The following is a 24,051-nucleotide window of genomic DNA, read 5'->3' on the forward strand; positions in this document are numbered from 1 at the left end:
TATCAGAAAGATTGATTTGAAATTTTATATTCAAATGCATTGTAGTAGTGGAAGTTTGCAAAATTTAGTGGATTTGAATGGAAACTATTAACAAGCAGTGAGGGGGACAGGTTTTTACATCTGTTTAAAACTTTATGAAAAACCTAATAAATGTTTAAAGGGGTAGAAATATTAAACGCTTGCTTTTGAGTCTTCTGTGTAAGATGTATTAGGAGTTTGTCATCACAAATAGTGTACATCCAGATACCTTCCTACAGTCCTGGCGTTGGTTGCACACTGGTCTCGCAGCAGTTCCTGCTGAGACTGCATCTTGTTTAAAAGTAGTATGTGTTTAAAAGAGTACAAATTGAAAACATAAATTCTGAGGACAGAGAATAAAATGCCATATTTAGAAAGGTCAAAATATAGAATATTGGAAAGTATGAAAGGTTTATACTGCTTGAAAAGGGCAGGATCATTTCAGAAAATCAGCTAAGCTTTTCACAGGATCACAGAATGGTTGTGGTTGGGAGGCATCTCTGGAGATTGTCTGGTCTAACCCACCTGCTCAAAGAAGGGTCACCTCGAGCAAGATACTCAGGATTGTATCCAGTCAGATTTGGAGCATCTCCAAGGATGGGAGGCTCCACAGCTTCCCTGGAAAACCTATTCGACTGTTTGGTGACTCTCACTCAGTGTCATACATGTCACAAACTCATCCAAACATGGAGATCGCAGTTGCTTTTGTAGCTTAGTTGCCACTGATCCCAGTCCTTGAATGAAGACCTGTGATCTGTGTGCAGACAATATTTTTTTTTAATACCTGTATCCTGCTGCAGGGGATTATTCCACAAACAGAAAAACAACCAACCAACCAACCCTATTTGAATGGTTTGTTATCGTCAAGAGGATGTTTTAAACTAAGATATAAAAAAATCTAAGGTTGTAGTTCAAGTAACTTAAGCAACTTTACTACAAAATCAAATTAATTGTGTTCAGGAAAAACTACGACAATTAAAATCTTTCATCCAATCTGTGGTTGTGAAACTTGAGACAAGGAGAAGGAAGGAGCTCAAGTTTTGAAGTTCCACAAATTACCAAATGAATAGCCAGGACAAGTTTTCTCTTAGTTTTTGGTTAAGAAGTTGTAACCTGTTTATGTGCAAATATAAAAGAAAGTTAGAGAAACATACAAAGAAGCTATTATTAACTAGAAACTCATTTCCTTCTAATTTTAGGAAGGTATTGTTTGCTATTTTCTAAGAAAACTTAATAAACAAATATTAAATCTATTGATCCATCATAGTCTTCAAAAATACTTCTTAGATGGTAAAAAAACCTAAGAATTAGATAATAAAATTATCAGATTTAATTCTGGTCCAGTTTTTTTAGACTTCATGGTGGAATAAATCATCCTAATCAATTAGCTTACTACTTTGCATAATTTACAGATGGTCTGCTGTTAACTTTAACAATTTTAGCATGTAAAAGGGAATACATTGATTTTTATTTTTTTGACCATACAAAAATTTGAGACTATACACATTCATATTTTTTTTTCTCCTTGTAATAATGAATGTTTTCTTACAATATTTGTCACGTGGAAGTTTTTCATAATTTTTTTTTTGTTGTTAAAATCTGTATACCGTTTTATCTTGGAAAAACACTAAAGGCTCGTACTTGATTCTTATTTGTTCCTGAGCTGGATGCTTTTAATGCTTTTAAGAGAAAAGAAGTCCGAATAAAAAGTGCTTAGCTATCCTTTTTGAAATAATTCAATGCTTGTGTATCCAAGTTTTATAGGAAAAAAATATCCACGAGTCTCTAAAAGAAAAACTGTGTTTGTCTACTGAAATAAAAAGTATCATCTTTAACCAGGAGATTTAAAATCTGGGGTTTTTTCCCCTGAAGCAGTTGATGTGCAGACAGGCGTGCCTTTCTACTGACTTTGCTATAAGAAAGATAATTGTGGAGAATAGAGCTAACTGGGGACTTATTCTGATGTCTTAAGTTGTAAAAGCAAGAGCTGTCAGAGCTTGTCTGCCAGTCAAGAGCTAGACTGCCACTTGCTGATGCATAATAACTTGTTAGATTGTGGTAACCATGTGTCTGAGCCCCTCTGGGTAAACATCAAACATTGGTAATGTACTACAGATGTTTTCAAGTTATTTTAACAAACATGTTCGTTATTATCAGTTAATGCAGGGTTGACAAACTCTTAACAAATGCATGCCCTGAACATTAAAGATTTTTTTGATTGATGAATGTTAAAATATCAACTTTTCATGCACACCCCCCAAGGAAGTATGATTAGCCGAATTAGTTGGTTTTTGTAAGAAGAGAATATTCTAGATGGAAGTAAGTTAAATATACTAAAGCTTGCTTTAAGATACTAAATTATGTATTAGCCTGATTATAACCACACCATTGCAGAATCAGAGTCCTTAAGAATGGAAGGACCTCTTGAGGTAATCTCATCCAGTCCCCCTACTCAGAGCAGGGGAAGCTGGAGCAGGTTGCCTAGGACTATGTCTAGGCACATTTTTAGTCTCCAGGGATGCAGGCTGCACAGCCACTCTGGTCAGACTGTTCCGATTTTTGACCACCCTCACTGTAAATTAGGTGAGAGTTTATTAGGTTTTTTTTCCCCAACTTTCTTTTTTTTGTTGTTGAACATCATCTCATGTTCAGATGGAATTTCATGTATTCCAGTTCATACCCATGGCCTTTTGTCCTTTCAGTGGGCAACACTGAGAAGGGACTTGCTCCATCTTCTTCATTCCCTCCCATTGGGTATTTATGCGCATTGATAAGATTGCCCTGGAGCCTTCTCCAGGCTAAACAGCCCCAGCTCTCTCTGTCTCTTCACGTAGGTCAGGTGCTGCAAGCCCTTGATCACTTTTGTGGCCTCTCACTGGACTGGCTCCAGTATGTCCCTGTCTCTCTGGTACCAGGGAGCCCAGAAAGTGAACCCAGCATTCCAGGGGTGTCTCACCAGTGCTGAGCAGAGGGGAAGAATCATCTCCCTTGACCTGCTGGCAGTGCTTTTCCCAATGCAGCCCACAAGGTTGTTTGTTGGCCCAAGGACACGTTGCTGGCTCATGTTCAGCTTTTTGTCCAGCAGGACCGGAGGTGCTTCTCTGCCAAGCTGCTTTCCATCTGGGCACCGTCCCCTGCCCCAGTGTGTACTGGTGGCTGGGGTTATTCTTCCCCAGGTGCCGGCCTTTGCATTTCCTTTGATGGATCTTCATGAGGTTCCTGTCTGCCCATTTCTCCAGCCTGTTGAGGTCCCTCTGAATGGCAGCACACTCACCTGATGTATCAGCCTGTCCCTAGTTTTGTATTATCTCTAATCTTGCTGAGGGTGCACTCTGTCCTGATGATCTGGTCATTAATAAAGATGTTAGAGAGTATGGGACCTAGTGTTGACCCCTGGAGCATACCACTAGTGACTGGCCTCCAACTGGACTTTGTGCTGGTGGTCAGAATCATCTGGGCTCAACCATTCAGCTGGTTTTCAATCCATTTCACTGCACACTTAAAAACCCATGTTGTCTTCTGCTTGTTATAGGACACAGTCTCAAAATCCATACTGAGGTTGAGATAAACAACATCCGTTGCTCCCCGCCATCTGCCAAGCTAGTAGTCTCATCATAGAAGGCTATCAGGCTGGCTAAGCAACATTCCCATTTCGTAAATCCATGCTGACTAGCTCTTGTCACCTTCTTGTCCTTCATATGTCTGGAAGTGGGTTCCAGGATTAGTCGCTTCATCACCTTCTGCGTGATTGAGATGAGATGGGCTAGCCAGTAGTTTCCCAGATCTTCTCTCTTGCCCTCTTGAAGACATGAGTGCCACTTGCTCTCTTTCAATCTTCAGGAACCTCTCCCAGTAGCCGGGATCTTTCAAAAATAAACAAGACTCCCATCACAGTAACATCAGCATTTGATGCACCCCATCTGGTCCCATGGTCTACAGTAAAGTCTGGGTTCTAACCTGTCTTTAGTTGGACTGTTAAAATGCTAAACTATAATAAATAATTTTGTGGGTTCCGTTTGTTAGACCATAAAAAGTTACCTGTTATAAAAAGTTATCTGTTACATAGTTCCTGATGTTTTTGCAGCTATGTTGAGAATTTGGTTTACTCTTCTGCATATGAGAAACAAGGCCCTTTAGTGATTATTGGTTTTTTTACAACGAGAGTTTTAAATTTATTATTTTTGTCAAGCAAGTAACTGTATTCTTTGGACATTAATACACGCTGAAGTTAGTATACTGCTAAAAGGTCACATACTTAGTCTTAGAACCTTGCACTTAAACCATAATTGAGTTTTTGTTGCACATTTGATTACTCTTTTTTTTTTTGTAGGAGATTCCTAAGTCATTGCAGTTGTTTTACAAGTAGATACTTTTGGTCATTCTTTTTATACAATTTTAAAGGCAGAATACATATGGCAATACATTCAGCCTTGGCACTTACTGCTTTTTAAGGGTGTTTTATTATCCTTGTTTTCATCTTATTTTTTTGTTTTAAATGGGGCAGGATTTCTGCCAATGTTGTTACGAAGTTTTCCCACAAGTATTGAAATGTATTAAAAGCTGTAAGAGCTGTGAATGAATTCTGTTCTTCTCTGTACTCAAGGTTTAGCAACGTAAGTAGCTGTAAGCAAACAGAAAGGCTGCACACCTCAGAGTAGTAGGAATCTCTTACTCTTTTACATGTTATCATCATTTGCATTTGATAGGAAATGCTATCAAAGAATAAAACTACCGATTGGCATCTTCCGTAAGAAACAAATTAACTTCTTTTTAGTCTTCAGTGCAAAGCAGCCCTTTATTTATGTAGCGTATTCTGGTTTCTTTTAATTTTTAGACAACAATTATACATTGAGCTTTTTAATTTAAAACTGTATTGCATTTAAATTTGGTTTAAATTATGTAAAAAAATTCAAATTTTTTTTTAAAAGTTCAATTTCAGTTCAAAGTGACTCAGTATAAATAGCATCTAAAATAATTGCATGTATGAATGTGGATAAATTCGATTTTGTCTTGAACTTAAGCAGGGTTAAACTTGCTGCAGGGTTAAACTTGCTTCAGTCTTACACCTTTCTTGAGGACGTAGTCTGTGTATTTTAATTCTTTGAAGATAATATTCAAAGAGGATTTAGATTGATAAAATCTACAGGAAACCTTTATGAATGTTGGTGAGAATATTTTAAAAATTAAATAACGTTTTCTTCACATAGTGATACATCTTTTCCTTTGGAAAAGGTTTATTAATAAAAAGTTGAAAATAAATTTGAAAATATCGGCAGATGGTCACTGGTGGTGTCCCCCAGGGCTCGCTATTGGAGCCTGTTCTCTTCAATATCTTTATCAAAGATCTGGACGAGGGGATCAAGTGCACCCTTGGGTCAATGGGCCGCGGCCAATGGTATGAGGTTCAACAAGGCCAAGTGCTGGGTCCTGCACTTGGGTCACAACAACCCCATGCAGCACTACAGGCTTGGGGAAGAGTGGCTGGAAAGCTGCCCAGCAGAAAAGGGCCTGGGGGTGTTGGTTGACTGCCAGCTGGATATGAGCCAGCAGTGTGCCCAGGTGGCCAAGAAGGCCAATAGCATCCTGGTGTGTATCAGAAATAGTGTGGCCAGCAGGACTAGGGAAGTGATCTTCCCAAGTACAGGGGGGAACCCTGTACTCAGGACTGGTGAAAGTGAATCTCCAATACTGTGTTCAGTTTTGGGCCCCTCACTACAAGACAGACATGGAGGTGCTGGAGCTTGTCCAGAGAAGGATGACAAAGCTGGTGAGGGGTCTGGAGAACAAGTCTTATGAGGAGCAGCTGAGGGAACTGGGGTTGTTCAGTCTGCAGAAAAAGAGGCTGAGGAGAGACCTTATCGCTCTCTACAACTACCTGAAAGGAGGCTGTAGTGAGGTGGGGGTCAGTCTTTTCTCCCAAGTAACAAGTGATGGGACAAGAGGAAACAGCCTCAAGTTGTGCCAGGGGAGGTTTAGATTGGATATGAGGAAATTTATTCACCAAAACGGTTGTCAAACATTGGAACAGGCTGCCCAGGGAAGTGGTTGTGTCACCATCCCTGGAGGTATTTTAAAAGACGTGTAGATGTGGTGCTTAGGGACATGGTTTAGTGGTGGACTTGGCAGTGTGAGGTTAACAGTTGGACTCAATGATCTTAAAGGTCTTTTCCAACCTAAACGATTCTACGATTCTATGAATATACTTGGGAAAATTCCCTGTGTAAAAATGTTTATCTTCTTGCAGAGTTTAGTTCTTGAAAGGTGCTTAAAAAAATCCTAAGCATGCAGAATTTCTTCTCTTAATATTGTGATGTGTATTTCAAAGCTTTCCAAGGACAGCTGGAGCTTTTTGCAAACCAGTTGGAGTTGCATAAGGACCACAAAAACATGAAGATTCCTAAATTTATTTGAGTATTCAGAGACTTTTCCATGGTTATCTGTGAAATTTGATCAGAAAAAGAAAAATACACTGCACAATAGTTCTGTATTGTATTTGTTACATTCAGAGGGCCTTTGTGATTAAAATTATCAATATTGTTATTTTTTAAAATAGTCTTAAACAATGGGGATGAGTGATAATGCTATTACTTTTGGCAAAAAAAAATTAAAGGTTATTTAGTATTGTGCATAATATCCTGGATTTTTTTTACACTATTAATAAAACAATTTTAATGAAATGCTTTCATGCTGCTTTTAAACTAACCTTGAAGTATGTATCTTAATAATTTTTGTATCTCATCTCAACATCCATATACAGTTAAATGAAAAATTCAGAACACTTCCATGTTAGAAATTTTACATTCTAGGTTTTAGAACATCAAAATATCTATAGTCATACTATAAACTGAAAATAATTTTTTTAGCACAGTGGTCTATGATTTTTTTTGTTTGTTTGCTTGCTTTTTGTTTCTTATAACTATTTCTTCAACATGAGATGAAAGTTTAAAGTACTGTGCAGCATTTCAAAGTTTTAAAAGATGGATTCCGAGGGCTGCGTGTCCTTGGTATTTTTAGTGCTATGCCCACTTTTAAAAAAATACTTCTTTTCCATGCTTGTTTATATGCGTTGTTCATTTATTAGCTTTCTTTCATAGTTTTTAATATCTCAGCATTTTTATCTAATTTATCATTTTCATATTTTTAAAGGTCCCCAGGTGCATCCAATTTTTCAACTTTACCAAAGATCTCTCCATCTCTATCAAATAATTATAACAACATGAACAACAGAAAGTAAGCAATGTACCTTAAAACATTATTTAATTTAATCACCCCAGTGTGACATAAACAAATTTTGATGTTTTATAGCTCCTAGCTTAAGGATTTTGATTTGTTTTACAATATTTGGATTGTTAATTGTTACTGGTCACTATTTCATAGTGTAGGTATTGTAAAGCATGATACCAGGAATTGAAACGCAGTTAAAGATGTTGGGTAACAGTCCTTAGTAGAAGAGACACTAAAATGAATGTTGAGCATTGTAAGAAAAGACTTCATTTAGAGTTTATCATGCTAAAAAGACATTATTGTTGTTGTTATTATCCTGCCTGAATTTAGATGGACAACAAAAAAAGTATAAAGTACTTACATCTATGGTGGTCAGGTTTTCCCTTATTTATTGATGCTAAGGTATTATAGCAGCATATGTGACATCACACATTGATTTGGTACCACTACAGCTGAATTGGTTTAGCTGTAGTGGTTGTCGTAGTGATTGTAGCCATTGATTAATTATCAGCAACTTAACTTGTGTGTCGTAGTGCTTAGAAGATTTGAGAGAGATCAGTCTGATAGGTGTGCTTGAATATTACAATGAGCAGCGGCTTACTAAAAGAGGCTTCCCACTTTTAAGGGTTTTCTCCTTTATGTTCCAAATCAGAAGTTTAATTAAGAATGTGATAAAACTCTAAAAGAAGAGCTTTCATATTCCAGTGGCCAACTTTGTTGTGTGTAAACTTTTTTTTGTTGAACACAACTGTAAAAAAAGTTGGTGAATATAGAAAAACGTAGAATTATTTCACTTTAACAAATAATGGAGAATCTTTCAAATGCTGAAACCAGAGAGCACTCATCTTTAACGCAAGCTGGGGGAAATTGAAGAGGCTTATTCTTACGTTTCATTCAAATTTAAAATCTTTTTCCAAACATGCATTTTGTGATCAAACATGAAGATGTTAATAAATATTAAAAAGGTGACATAAATATTAAATATCTTATACAATATCTTCCAGTTAAATACTGCATTTATCAGAAGTGATTTTTCCTAAGGGGTGAAGTGTCACTTGTGCTTCTACCAATTGTGAGTAGCCCCAACTCTCACTGTTAAACAGTTGAAATCCATGTATTTAACTGCAGTCTATTGTACTCTGTGTGTGAATGTGTAGTAAATAAAGAGTATATTGTATCTATGATTGTGTGAAAAATTACTTGACCAGAGCTGAGCCTCCACACAAGAACTAATATCTCCTTCCCCCATTGCTTATGCAAAAGACAATTGTAATGCCAAAGCCAAAGTTTAACAGTTAATTTTTCCTAGGGAGTCACCATTTTAAATCAAGCCAGCCAGGCTTTCTTCCTTTTTTGGGGTTTTTTCCTTCTTTTTTTTTTCTTTTTTTTTTTTTTTAATGTTAGCTTCTCCCTGGTGATGCTCTAGTTATTTTTAGAAGTACTTACAAAACCTGATGCCAGCTCTTGCAGCTTTTAAAGATAGTTTCCTCACTTGCTTTAGCTGATTTTATCTGTATTTTTTGGTTTATTTTGGAGCCAAAATGGGAGCTTTTAGAACTTCAGGTAAAATTCTGGGATTATTTTTTGGTTTTTTTTTAATTTGAGGTTTTCAACAGGAACACTTATTTAAAAAGAAGTGATACAAAATTCAGATTTGATAAGGAATTGGTCCTTTAAAGTGCCTGAACTATAACTTAAACACCTGTAAATCAGGTAGTAGGTACATGTTCTCTATAGTGTTATGAAACAGCCGCCATTTTTCTCTTGTAACTCAAAACGCTGTATATCTGGATGTTATTTAAGGCAGGTATTCAGTGCAGAAGTATATGGTTATCCTTACAATGCAATAATCCGATTACGATGAGTTTAAAATAACTATTTAAGAAATCACAAATTAATAATTCACTACAATGTATAATGCGGGAGAAACTTCAGCAGCTTTTCTGTCAGCATATGTATTCAAGATTAACTAGTTCAGTAATAGAGAAGTCATATCCGTTAATACACTGTGTACTTTAAATTATATACTGTTGCATTAGGAATTTTACGCTTCAAAAGCTAAATGGAAAGATAATCTCTCTATTTAATTGCATTGTAGCATTCTGGGTTAAGATGAGTTTCTTTCTATGTTCTGCTTTTCTTGCAAATATCTCCTTGTCTAAGAAAGCGCTTCTTTTCCATTAGTTAATGGCATCTTCTTTTCATTACTTTCTTAATTAACTAACTATGTCAGCTTTGCCTGGAATTTATTTTCATGTTTCTGCCTTATTGTGTCTTACATTGCACGTTATCTTTAGCAGAGTAGCACAAATCATACATTTGTGGCTTTCCGGGATCCACTGGCTCCTCCATATGGACATGAGATGCTGTATGACTCTAAAAGAAATACCAGTATTTGTTTTGAAGATAATTTTAGCTGACAAAGCTGATTTGTAAGGCAGAAAAAGCAAACAACAGGTTGTGTGTAGTAATAGTGATAAATGTTAGTCATTGCAAGCCTGGTTTTGCAATTATTATAGCTCAGCTATAGAGTACAAATTATGTTAAAACTCTAGAAAGTATCATGTTTCTTCATATGATACACATTTTGGTAATACTTGTCTAATCCAGGAGGTGTTCTGAGTAATAGTAAGCCTCAAATTGATAAATACTTAATTGTGTGGTGAGCTAGTCGTAATAGAAATAGCTTGCGCAAATTTTACCAGGTCCAAAGCCTTCATTTCTGTAGATGTGAGTTTACATTTGATGGAATGGAGGATTCCAAATAATTGATCATTGATGTTCTTTTGCCTTTACAGGTGATCTTGTTGAAAGAGTAACATAGGAGGATTAGCATAATATGTGTTAGTGGATTCAGAAGAGCAGGGAGAGACACGCATCATTTAGGTCTTACTGGAATTTCTGTTTATTGCTGTTATAAAGCAATACGTTTCATGTCACATATGGTATTTTTTTAAATTATGTGGGGAAGGGATAAAAAGCATTTGAATAGGGAATTTGCTTGGGGAATTAAGAGAAAAGTTGTTTCGTTTTCATCACTTTTAACCATTGTTTCAGGCTCCTAAAATGACTTGCCTCATCATTCAGTAGTGTCAGCTTATCAGAAGACAGCCAGTTGGCAGCTTTGTTCGCATGCTTGGTATATTTCAATATGCTTATTTCAAGAAGTGTAAATGTTAATTACATCACCTGTAGAATCAGTTTCTTCATGTTGCACCTGACACATAGGCAAATACTATGAGGAAGGTGAATTTTATTTTATTTTTTTTACTTGATTTGAATAGATTATAATGTTATATTTTGCTCTGGAGATGATGATCATGAACAATAACAAAAACAGTACTCTTTGTGTAGTGACATGGAACCCAATTATGGGTTTGTTAAAGTGGCTGGTAACAAAAACACATCGGCAGTGCATTAAGGTGGTTGAGATATTACAGAGCTCAATAAGTGTTCCAAACTTTTAATTTTCTGAGCTTGTCCTTGCAAATCAAATTCCTTTTGCAGCACCTGTTGTTGGTATATGGCGCACTGCTGTCAAATTGTGTACTTTGCAAAGCTAGTGATGCTTTTCCAAACTTCTCCACACTTCCCCGAAGTCCAACTACACAATGAGTGCTCTGGGTTCATCATCATCTGAAAGCTGCTTTGAGGTTTATAGGCAGGATATAGACAGTACATATAAGTAATTTCACATATGGCACATAGAACTCAAAATTTATAGATTTACAGATAATAAAATCTCATTCAGAAACCTCCCTTCACCATTTTCACTACTTCAGGAACCCTGTCTAATTGTTCAAGGGTCCGAAGAAGGTTTCGGTTTTTTAAGTCTTGCATTATTTTTTGTTTTCTTTCTGTTATTGCCTTTACCTAAGCACCCCATTCTAATACTGCCCCTCTGCTTTTCCATGCATTGTTCCTTTGTTAAAGGCAACTTTCTAAAGGTTTTGCAGGAAAAGCAGATGGAGGTTAGGGACATGCTGTCACAAGTTACTTTTTCTAGGGCATTTCTGTTTGAATGAAGTTTATGTAGACTTGCCCTTGCATCTTTGCTTGCTTTCTATTGTTAACCATTTACTACTGACTATTAATAATACTTTATTTTTTGTCCAGTCTCAAAAGCATGAAAAGCAGAGGCACAATGTAATTTAAATAAAAATAATTCTTCCAGAAAAAACTAAGTTTGCAGACTGATAAAGCTGTAGAGAGACATCTCCTAGTCTCCTGCACGTAGTCAGCACTGTATTTTGTTTGATATGTTTTGATAAAGTATCACAGAAACCTGAAAGAAAAATATATAAGTAGACCTGACTCACGGGATGAGTGTGGTAACCACATTCTCTAAACCCCTGAAATGTATTTCTGTGGGCCAGTACAGAAGATGAAGGAGCTCAGAAATGGCTTTCCCTTTTGAGAAGTAAACTCTGACAGTTTGTCCCTTAGAGCAAACCAACACTGGGGATCTATCTGCATTACAATTATCTTGAATTAAATTATCATGATGTTACTCAACTAATTTGAGGAGGTCTTTCATGTGAATGCACAATAGCCAAAGGACTCCAGTTGCATTTCCTAGCTTTCTAGTGTCCCTCCTAAGGTGGCAGTTTGCGAAGGGAGGAAAAAGAAGGAACTGTTGAGCTGGGTCAGGGGGTTGGCTGTATTGTGGAGGTTGCGTTTACCACCAATGGCAAGCTTGTGCTTTTTCTTCTTGGGGGGACTAAGGCTTGCCAACTTAAGGGAACTGGGGTTCATTGCAATAGCTGGAATGCAGCTGCAAAGGGTGATGGAAGGTAATTTTTCCTGGGGATCTCTCATGTGTGGGTGAACCAGGGACTAATGATAGGGAAGGGCTGACCACAGAAGCAAGCTTGAAGGGTGTGTGGGCCCCGAAGTTCAAAAAGTATCTTGTGTAAACGAGGGTGAAGCATTAAGTTAGGATTAATCTGAACAGGCAAAACTAACTTTATGGGGATTTTTCCCAGAAAAATACCAGCAAACACAATGCCACTTAGCTAGTTTGGGGGCCAGCCAGAGAGCAGAGAAAATGCACTTGTATGGAAGAGGGAAGGATTGCTAGGAAAGTCAACTATTAAAAATAAATGATCAGATGTAAAAGTTTGAGAGCAGCAGCTTTATGGACAGCGAAGCTGTAAACTGCACAGATTTCTGAAGCTGTCAGGAGAGGGAGAAACTTTCTTCCCCTTCTGTTTGAAATTTTCAATAAATCTTGTGATTAAAGTAAAACAGCTGTTATTCATGAAAAGTGAGTAATTGTGCACTGAGGGGACAGTTGGAATTCAGTTGGATGTAAAGAGTGTGGTAGCGTTCAGGAATAATGGCTGTAGTGTGCCATTGGGCACTTGCATCCTCAGACTTTTACAATTATAAATCTCAATTATTTATCAGAATTCATTCTTTGCACTGCATATTTTTCCTTGTAATTCTCAGCAACTGGGTTCACGTTGTTGTTCAAGTTGCTTCTAATGTGAATAATGCTTAGTAACTGCAGAAATACTCTTGAACTTTAGCTAAAGCTACTATCACGCAGGTTTCACTACAATCGGTGCCTGAAATAGTTTAAGAAAAGAGTTTAACCTTTCTGGTTGGTTGTTTTTTCTAACATCTGTAGTATTACAGAGCATTCTCTTAGAAGATTCTTTTGCCTTTCTCGTGTTCTTGGATATGCTTACTTTACTGTTTTGAGGGTTATTCTGTATTTATTATTTGCATGATTTCATCTGGAAACAAATTGCCTTAAATCTTACCATTTTACCTATTTCAGTCTTCTCCAGTTTCTCCAAACAGATGCATCATAGCGATTTATAATGAAGTTGTTGCAAGGCATTTTGCGCATTCTTTTGCGTCTCAAGGCTTTCCTGCATTTGCATGCTGGATTGTGCTGTCCTAGCAGGGAAGCTATAAATAGACTCTCTGATGCAGTGAGGCAGCTATGCCACAGTGGCCTTGGAAATCTCAGCTTTCACCTGTAACTCTGCATTCCCATTCCCACCGACCTCACTCTTGCAGTAGCAGGATGCAAAAGGGACGTAAATGATTGATTGCTGCTGGTGGTGTCTAAAATCTGAGTGTATTAAATTTGATGGAGCAATGAAGAATAGAGTAAGCTGTGAAGCTGCTCCTATCAAAAAGGGGTAGGGATATAATAATTACAGTTATTGCAGTACATTAGATTTTGGTGACTTTTAAACTGAAATTAATGTTATTACATTAGTTAAATACTTCTTTAAAATCCTTTCTTGTTCACAGAAGTTACTGTAACATCTTTAATCATTTAAGCTTATAAAGTACTTGTATGTATTAAAGTACTATAGAGTACATGTTTACATTTTGAAAGATGTTTTGTTTTTTTACAGTGTGAAAAATTCAAACTATTGTCTCCCATCATATACTGCTTATAAGAATTATGATTATTCAGAGCCAGGAAGACACAATGAGCAGCCAGGCCTATGTGGCCTGAGTAACTTGGGGAATACATGTTTCATGAATTCAGCAATTCAGGTACGTACTTTAGGATAAAATGAGCTTGTCTTATTACTTGGAAACTAATATCTTGTTATCTTTTGTCATGTTTGGAAACTAATATTAAGAGACTGCGTTAAGTAGCAGGGTAGGATTAAAAGTGAAGAAATAATATATCTATATTGGTATACTAGAAAAGTTGTTTTACATAGCTGCATTCATTGTTTCCCCTGTGTCATGCACAGTGATCAACGTCAGAAAGAGATCTGACCAGCATTCTACATGAGTGAACCCTCACTTGGGATTCTTTGTTTTTTTGTAATGATTGCCATGCATGCATGTCATGAAAAATACTTTTTTATTTTTGAGATGCGCTTGAGTACAGATTGTAGTGCTCAAGTGTCAGAAAGTAGATAACTGGTGCATTAGTGGGCCTTTATTTCAAACTAATTACTATGTACTTTTATTGCACAGGTTAACATGCAGGGAACCTTTGGTCATATTTCCCTTCGACCTTTCCCCTTTGAATAGCTGCTATTTCACGGATGAGATATTTTACAGGAATGTAATAGCGCGTTTCTTTGTTGTGATCGCAAGAGAAATACTAGTATACCTAGTGTTACTCTTACAAAGACAAAAAAAAAAACTTAATCCTTTTAAGTGGAAGCTGCAGTGATAGCTTAATTAATGACCAGAAAGAACTAGTAGTTTAATTTGGCTTTGTTTAGTTCTGGAACTTCTGTTTTGTAATTAAAGCAGTCTTTTAGTTGAGGTTTGCGTTCTAAATCATGTCAGCTTTGACTGCATTGCATTTCAGTTATATCTAGGGAATCAAGTGTTCAAATAAGTTCTGAGAAACTGTAGTGTAAATTAATAAATACAATTTTGCTGATTCACAAGACAGTGCTTTGGGTAAGAAAATGAGGTGTTTATTGAGCAGTGCAGCTTTTAGTTTGGCATGGTACCTTTAGTATGTCGTTGATGGTGTGTTTTTTCAAATGCATTATTTGCCAACTTTCTTAGCAAGGAAGTGTAAAGTATCTTTCAATTCCATCTTCTGTATCACTCAAAGAAAGTATTGTTCAGAGTTTAATGTTCTCCAAGAAATCCACAAAAGTGCTTTTTAGTGGAAGTATGTCATGTTCTTAACACACTAAGGTCTCACAGACTGCAAGTTCTACTGTCTTCTTCCTCCTTGCCACCAGTTGACTTCTGCCTTATTTCCAATTACGCTGAAAGCATAAATTAACGGCAAATCAGTGCAGTAAAATGTCACCTTCTACTGTTAACAGAGTAACCTCGGATTATTCTGGCTAGAGGTGTAATGCCTATAGCCAAAGCACTCTGAACACATTAGATGTTGTCTAATCTCTGAAGCAACGAAGGGGTGGCCCCGAATAGTACATGGATGGCAGACTGGGGAATTCTGCTTGGGAATATTGGGTGCTCTAGGCTTTTACACGGATGATGGAACAGAGTGCACCCTCAGCAGGATTAGAGATGATACAAAACTGGAAGGAGGGACTGATATACCAGATGGGTATATCTCAGATCTTCGTCCTTTCCAGACAGCGTTGAGGCCCCTTTTGTTCACATAAGAGACATTTCTGCTTCAAAAACCACTTCATTTCTCAGACAGCTTCTCTTTCTCTCGTCTCATGTACAGTGAAGATGGTTTTCATCAGAACTGTTATCAGTGTTCCTTGAAGAAGAGGGCCAGATCGTTGCACATCTTGCTATCCAGAGTCTGACAAACTTGTCTGAAGGATTTTGTACTGTAACCGTACTAGGTAGAAATGTGATAATTTTGGCAGTTCTTAAATCTTGTTGCCAGTTCATTAATAGTTTGTCAATCCACGGGTAAGGTTAGGCTTGCCTCTTCATCCTTCTAAGTGATTGTTGTAGAGACTCTTGCTTTTCCAAGTAGGGGCTTTGGGTGTTACAAAGCTCAAGATGACTAGAGGAGAGATGGTGAAGAACTGGGTAAAATCCTCCGCGGTATCACAGACAGCTGCAAGCTGAGTAGGAATAAGGCCAAGAAGGTTAAGATACCATTGTATTTCTCCCCAAGCACTGTTGTCTTGTCACTGTTTCTTATTTTAAAAGGCAGTAATTCAATATTATTTCATTTTTTGTTGTATTGGAACTTTTGTATAGATTTCCCAGATTCTTTTGAAGGGGTGTTCCATGTATCTAATTTTAATTTACTTCAGTGCTAACACCTAAGGCTTGACTGTTATTATTAAGGCCTAAATGTCTGCTTTTGCAGATCTGAGCATTATATAAAACAGGAAAGACAAAAGGGAGCTTGTGGACTTTATGAAAACATTATTATGAATGCTTGAAACCGTATTAAAAAAAAAAAGTATTTGGCAAGTAGATGTTTTATTCACATTTACTTATGTACATGGCTATGTTCAAAGCTGAAAAAAAAAAATTAATCTCATGAAGCATTGCTGTGCTGCCACCTGTGGATGTTTCCCAAGTATTGCTTTGCCTTTTTGGTGGGATACTAGTGAGTAGAGCTCTGTAGGAAATTATGGGGTTTTTTTCTTTTGCAGTGATAACCTGAGAGTTCACAAAGTTTTCATTTTGTAATTCAAAAATAGGAGAAGAATGAAAGCAAATGTTTTAATTGAAAACACTTCTCACTTCTTCCCCTCGCATTTTCAGTTTTGTTTTTTCCATCAGTGTGGATATATATACTTGACTTTCGAACAGCAGCTGTTGAGAGCTTTGTAATGTGGTATTTCAACAGTTTTCCTTCTTTAGACAGCTGATACACGTTCCCTGTACAGTTCCTTATGGCTATGAGTTTATCCAGGCAAAACGTAACATCTTTCACTGAAACCTGAAATGATTAAGTTTTTAGTGCTCTGTTTCAGTTGCCATTGGCATTCGGAGTTTGGGTTAAGGGGTACATTAGCTGAGTACTTTTCACCACGTCTCACACTAAGTGCTTCAGACAAAAGTAGGATAGACAAGTGTAAAGTAATTAATTTTTTCTCCTATGGCATCTTTCAGTCAGTCAGCTTTTGGTCTTCTATTGGAAAGCTGAAATACAAAATTTCAATGTCCCTTGTTTAAAATTTTTTTTAAGTAGGACAGCTGAGGAACCATGATACTTATAGAAACATTCAATTTTTAGCTCCATTTCATGATTGTATTGTCTGCTTCTCATTTCCCCAGCTCACTGGCATAATAGGTAATGATGTTTTCTTTGCTTTGAAATGTTATTTTTAACATTATTTCTGTGTAACATCCCTTATGGGATGTGAATAAATGTTTCATTGTTACCATAGGATTATAGAACAATTTGGATTAGAAAGAACTTCAGGAGGTTTCTGGTGCAACCTCCTGCCCAAAAAGGAGGTCAGCTCTGAGGTCAGACCATGTTGCCCAGGACTTTATCCAGTTGAGTCTTGAAAACCTCCAAGAAGGCTGTGCAGCCTCCCAGCTCCACTGCTTGACTGTTCTTACAGTGAAAACTTCTTCCCTTATATCCTTAACCTCTCTTGTTTCAGCTTATCCCATTGTTTTTTGTCATCCCACTGTGCACCACTGTGAAAAGCCTAGTTCCATCTTCTCCTTAGCTTCCCTGTAGGTACTAGAAGGCTGCTGATAGGTTTCCATGAAACAGCCTCTTCTGCACGCTGAACAAGTTCCCGTGCTTCAGCCTTTTCTCACAGGGCAAGTGCTCCCAGGCCACTGTCTGTCTTGGTGGCCCTCTTTCTTCATTCATTTTATTTTCTTTTTATCAATTAAATAATCAGAGTCCTTGCAAAGTCTTTCAGCAGAGTTTTCTCATATTTAAATTATGTGGATTTAGAGAAGTACAACATGACTATTTTTATTATTATGTTTCCACCTATATTAAGGTTTTATAGGACAGGTAGACTTGCTAAACAAGATCATAGTCTCGTATTGGAATTACAGTATTCCAGTGAGGCTACAGCATTGGTGTATCTACGTAAGGCACTAAAAATGAAGATTATTTATTGTTCATTTTCCTATGCATCATAATACCTCCCACACAGTTACAGCTGTGCTCTATAAACAGTAGACTGTATGTGTCTTTACGGGTGATTAGGTCTCCTTTTTGACTCAATGGTTTAGAATTCTTCCAGGGTGTTTGTACGCATGTGTATGTACGTCAGCAGTGCATGCAGTGTTGCGTAATGCAGTCGATGCACAAATTGCGTGAAGCATTGTTTCATCCAGTCGTATTGTTTGACTAATTTTCTTGGAGGTTGATTATGATCCTTTGATACCGATTACATAAATAGTTGTTATCCACGGATTGCTCTGCTACAGAAAAATATTTTTTTCCTTTTTTTCCAAGTAATTAATATGTAACATGGAACTATAATTTCAGTGTTAAACTTTGTCATGCTGAAGACTGATCCTTCTCTTCTGTGGTTTGTCTCATAGCTGGTCTTGGAGTTTCTACATTCTATTCCATCTTTTCCCATGATCATTTAGCTAAACAACCAGTTTAGGTTCAGCAACTGAGCACTTCACAGGAGTTTTGTTGGTTAAAGGAAACTTGCGGAGACTGCAGTACCTGAAATGAAGTGCCGTTCTGTTACCTCTTTAGTTCACAGACTGTGTTCTGTAGTTGTATTGTATTTGTTTAGCTTTTTTGTATTCTATTATTCTTCATTTGTGGGTATACTTGTTAGTTTACCTATGTCTGTGTTTTAAAACAAACAAAAAACCAGTAGGTTGAACAGGGCACATAGATCTGATGACTTTGCTATCTAGTAGATTGTCTTGGTTCTAAGAGTTTGGGGTTGGGTTTTTTTGTTGTTGTTGTTTTATTGGTTTTTTTTTTATTGATGCTTTCCATAAGGTTCCTTGATAACCTACAACATACCACATCATGAGAAAATAAGAATATAGGCTTCCTTTCAAAGGCTCCAAACATCCAGGCTTCTGCATGCTTTTTTCCCTGTGGTTCTAATCATGATCAGCATTTTCAAGATGTAAACAACATTTGTAATTATTTAGCTTTGTCAGTTACATTGAAAAGATCAGTGGATATGTGGACAACTGTATTAGTTCCTTTAGCAGCTACTTTTTTAAAAGTTGTGGCGTCTGATTTTTTAGAAAAGGTGTCAGCTCTATATCTCAGAAATTGCCATGTTCAGATAGATCCTTGTGCATTCTAGTACTACCATCATTGTCATCTTATGTCGGAATGTGGACGTTGTTATAAGGAAAAATAGAAATTATCTGTAGTGATCTTCTTGACTTATACATCCAAATATAAATTAATATTCTGAGAAAGTGACAAAACTAATTTATCAGGTGAAAACTAGGAGAAGATAAATTCGGGTTTTCGTGCAACAATACACTGTCAGCACATTGTGTAGTGCTTGACTAAGAATGTGTAGAAAAATTTACTATTTTGCACTATTTAGTTCCTTGTCCTGGACATTCCTCACGCTAAGCTGATCAGCTGAACTGATTTGATTTCCTAAACGAGACCAAAAGTAATCCTGAGGAAAAGTGGGGAGGAAAAATATTTTTTCGACAGTTTAGTGAGATTAATATCTTTATTGTGCAATCAGATGGGGGTCAGCAGAGAAGGGGCAGATCTTCTTTGGGCAGTAGGGTTTGTCACATCACTCAGATTGAACATGCAATTCTACCTAAAGTGTAGTTTTATTTATTGTTAATTTCTTATGCAAAACTCTGATTGACCGTGTCTGTTTGGATTTGAGAGACCAAGTGTTTCTCCTCTTAGCTGCATGGATCAGTTCAGAACTGACAAGACACATCTGTGGCTTGGGATCACCACTACTAGGAATAAAAGCTCTTTGCCGTGTAGCAAGAGAAAAAATGAGCTTTCTTCAACCCTCAGTGTCCAAAAGGGTCTGTAATATCAGGATTTTTTTGCAGTGTTGGCAGCTCATGAAAGGTTCAGGTGAGATGGGAGAAAAAGAAAGGAGTGCGATACAGGCATGAAACTCATCTCTCTACAGCATTATGACTGGGTTTGCTTTGTGATATTACATGGGTATGATAGGCAGAAATAGGAAACTTTTTTTGCCTCGCTCAGTAAAGTTGTAAGTTGTAATTCTTCCAGTCTCAATTGCTGCATCTTATGCAGTAGCGTAGATGAAGGTAAAATTTTCTGTTATTCCCTTTATTTGCAGAGAGGCAGATGAGACTGATTAAATATTTGACCTTTCTTGAAATCTTTAATAGAAGAAAGAATGCAGAAAAGCTTATAATATTTAATGAAGAAACTTTGCTAAACCTATTTGCTAAGGCATGGCATGAGGATCATTTCCAAGTGATGGAAAAGTTTTTGTTTAAAGGAGCGCAAGGAGTAGCACACAAAAATTCAAAGTGGTTTCCTAAAGTTGTAAATCGTACTTCAGTGATTACATCCTGCTATCTCTAAGTGCTGACAGAAGAGACAAACTGGTACAGAGGATAAGTCATTATCTCGGTCTAAAACAAGGCCCTTGCTTTCCTTGAACTACTTTCAGCTCTAAACAGCTTCACAAAACTTAAAAGAACATAGGAAGGGCTGCACCAATTCAAAGTCAAGTCCATCTAGCATAGATTGCTGTCTTCAACAGCATCCATAAGCAGGTGCCTCGGAAGAGAAGGAGTAGGGCAAGCATCCTCACCTTCCCCTCCCTCCCACCCCTGCCAAAAAAAATTATATCTCGGTTTTCAACTATTTTCTGCTCACATGGTGTGCTGAATGTGGTGTTAATTTCATATAATAAGCCCTATTGGCTCTCTCTTCCAAGTGTCTATGCAGTCTCTCCTTGAGACCCTCTAAACTTTGTGGATCTGTAACAACTTTCAGCAAGGAGTTTCATAAAGATACTATTCATGTATCAAGAACCACCTTGTTTTGTTTGTTTTGAACCTCGATACAAACTGTCCTGTCACACTGTGGTTGGCTGGACTACTGTGTATATTAAATTTTGATGTAAAGCTTTTGAAAAATATTATCTGTGGATAACTTGTAATGATAGCTGCAGCCAGTCTTGGTTTAAAACCATTATCTGCTTCTGGAATTGACCTTTTTTTTTTTTTTTTTCACATCTGCTTTAACGAAGTTCAGACATTCTTTGTTTGAACAAATTCAAATCACTGTTCTAAAAATCTTGTATTTCTCTTTACAGTGTCTGAGCAACACACCTCCTCTTACAGAATACTTCCTCAATGATAAATACCAAGAAGAGCTGAATTTTGACAATCCTTTAGGAATGCGAGGTGAAATAGCAAAATCTTACGCAGAACTTATCAAGCAAATGTGGTCAGGAAAATACAGCTATGTTACCCCAAGAGCATTCAAGGTCAGTAGGGAATTTAACCTGAATGTACATTGTCATTTTTGGTTTTGTAGTTTAAGTATACAAAACTTAAAGAAATATGCAAGAATAAGAATGTAAAGTAATATTCATCAGTATGCAGTCCATTCATTTACCTATTAAAACACTTGGATGTATATTTAAATAAGTGTCAACTGTCCTAGTGCTTTGGTCTTTGAGAATTAGTTTTGGCTTCCTGTCACTGTTGAAAAGCTTATCTTTTATAACTTTTTACATTTTACCTTTTCAACTTTCTGCTGTAGCATCTCAGAATTAAGGTACCAGAAGTATATTTGTATTTATTTTTTTTTAGACACAAGTGGGACGATTTGCCCCACAATTTTCTGGTTATCAGCAACAAGATTGTCAAGAGCTACTGGCTTTTCTGTTAGATGGATTACATGAGGATTTGAATCGCATTAGGAAAAAGCCTTACATTCAGTTAAAGGATGCAGACGGGAGACCAGACAAGGTAGTGTTTTTGGTGTTGGTTGTCTTGATTTTATTCAAGGCTATACGTTGCAAGATACCTCCACATGATTGTGCACTGGAAGGTCGGGACACTGGTAACGTATTGCTTGTTCTGGAAGAGATTTCAGAAAATAAGCCAAGACCTTAAAATGGAGATCTTGTTCAAGTACCTGTGTAAATTTCTGTTTATTTGGAAGATAACTGGGGGCATGGAAGCGTGTTAAGACCTTTATGTTCAATTCAGTGTTGAGTTCAGTTGGAGATTTCCGTTCTGTTGTTCTTTTGTTCTTATATCCGCAGGATGCAGCATTCTCTCTCTCTCCAGTACTCTTACTTTAGGGACACTCTTCTAGCGTTGAGCTACAAGCATATAGACAATTTCTTTTGTTACGGGTATGAGTTACTTCAGGTGGAATTTTTAGTTATATTTGCTTTTGTCTTGCCCCAAGCCACTTGAAGTCTCTCTCAGAATACATAATAAGACTGACAGAATATCTGTCCTAGAAAAAGCAAACATCTTTTAACCTGTGATCCCGATAGTAGTAACATATCTTACAGGATCCTTTGGATTCAGATTTCTATGTTTAGGTGGTAACTGAGAATGTTCTATCAAGCGCTCTTACTAGTAATTCTCGCTATTCGTTTCCTCCTACTTTGTCATAACCTAAGTCGTGCTTTAATTACAGGTGGTTGCTGAAGAAGCCTGGGAAAACCATTTAAAAAGAAATGATTCCATCATTGTAGATATATTTCATGGCCTTTTTAAATCCACCCTAGTTTGTCCTGAATGTGCTAAGATATCTGTAACCTTTGATCCCTTTTGTTACTTGACACTTCCATTACCCATGAAAAAAGAACGCACTTTGGAAGTTTATTTAGTTAGAATGGATCCACTTGCAAAGCCTATGCAGGTAAGCCTCTTAGTTTATGTACAAAACTCATGATTCATATAGCATTAACAATGAACCTGAGTTCCTTTACGTTTTTTAAATTTATAAGTACAATAGCAAATCCAACAAGCTTTAGTTTTCTTGTATGTATTCTGGACTCCCACTTAGAAAGCCTGAGGAAGACTATACATACCTTCTTAGATTTCTACCAGTTTCAAGGAAGATATTGGTAATTTCTTTATGGTTGTGTTAATAAGGCTTCTTAATCTTTAAAATGTATGCTGTCCTCATTTTTTATTCTAGTGTCACTATAATGAATTTGTATGGTTATAAAAAAAAGTATACACTTAATCCAGACTTAATTTCTCAGTTTCTTAGCTGAAGTTCTTAGCCTCAGGAGGCAAATAATGGTAAAAGTGCTGCAAAAAAAACCCCATGACTAAATATATCAGGTAGTCCTGAATTCTTCTGTGCTATCACTTAATAGTCAAAAGAAAAAAATTGAGATGAGATTTCTTTTTAATGAGTATCTCTTGCCTGTTTTAGGAAGGATGGTATTATACACCTTAGAATGGCATGAAACAATGTACATAGATTATGGTAACAACATCATGATTAAATGGTTCTAGCTGTACCTTATGGGCTAAGCAAGGATAGGTGAAATAAATAAGACATGAGCAGTTAGGCAGACTTGCAAAAAGGGTTTAATGTCTGAAATCAGAGTACTGTAAGAAGGAAAGTGGGGAGAAACAGGGGGTGCTCTCAAAGGCAATGTGAGTTAGGGAAGTCAAAGATAAAGGGACATGTATTAACTAGCAGGAGATGAGCCTGCTAGAAATTTAATTATTTGTGAGAACAGGTTTGCACAAGGGACACCCGGTAGTTGAAGATCACCCTATATGACGTGTGATACGGTTATGCAGGAATGAATAGAGTTTGGGAAGTGTCCAAGTTCAGTAGAGCTTTTGTGAGTCTAAATAGCTATAAGACTTATGGAGATACCAAACACATGTTATACTTGGCAATTAATTGCATAGTTATAATACGTTATTTCTAATTAATCCTGTCTTCATTTATCATGCAAATAACAGGTAATAGTCCTGTGTGGAGTTTCATTACAAACTGCAGGTGTACTGCACTAAGGGAAGCCACAGAGAGGTTTTCTTTAACTGTTAATCATCAGGCTCTCTTTCTGCATGTGAAATTAGAATTCAGTCTTTATCTATTACCACTGGATAAAAAAGCCATTGCTTTTTTTCCCCAGTAATACTTTATAAACAGTTTGTGTTGTATTGCAAATTTAAGAATCCAGTCAATAGCATGTGTACTATTTAAATACTTATTTAAGTAGGTGCAGTTGAAATATAAATCTAAGTAATTGGTGCTGTTAGTCTTTTTATGGAGAAAGTAAAATAACATTAAAAAGCATTGTATAAACTAACAAATATACTATTCAAAGCGTGTGTGTTTGTATGAGTAAAGTTGTGAAGGTTACTACTGCGTTTTCAGCAGCTGTCAGAATTTGTGTTAGTTGATTTACATACTTTATACCTTAAGTTCAAGAATCTGAAAGAAGTACATGAAGTATGCTGAATATGTGATAAGTTGTTTGGGTTTTTTCTCAT

At 36.8% G+C, this 24,051-nt stretch overlaps 1 protein-coding gene across 5 annotated transcripts in view; it reads left to right on the plus strand.

The window, feature by feature from the left end:
• The window catches only part of USP15 (ubiquitin specific peptidase 15), a 64,595-nt gene that overhangs the window by 32,180 nt on the left and 8,364 nt on the right, over positions 1–24,051 (plus strand). For 3 of the 5 annotated variants that reach the window (XR_012585086.1, XM_074571310.1, XM_074571450.1), the window contains 5 exons: positions 7,165–7,248; positions 13,620–13,764; positions 20,877–21,050; positions 21,379–21,537; positions 22,223–22,447. Coding sequence is in view for 4 of the 5 variants with exons in the window: in XM_074571310.1 (XP_074427411.1) it covers positions 7,165–7,248; positions 13,620–13,764; positions 20,877–21,050; positions 21,379–21,537; positions 22,223–22,447 (787 nt within the window). In the remaining variant the exon portion in view is untranslated. The remainder of the gene's footprint in view (positions 1–7,164; positions 7,249–13,619; positions 13,765–20,876; positions 21,051–21,378; positions 21,538–22,222; positions 22,448–24,051) is intronic. The other 2 variants (XM_074571379.1, XM_074571532.1) reach the window with 1 other exon arrangement.

The sequence above is a fragment of the Larus michahellis genome, chromosome 1 (genome assembly GCF_964199755.1).
Source record: "Larus michahellis chromosome 1, bLarMic1.1, whole genome shotgun sequence".
Lineage (NCBI taxonomy): Eukaryota > Metazoa > Chordata > Aves > Charadriiformes > Laridae > Larus > Larus michahellis.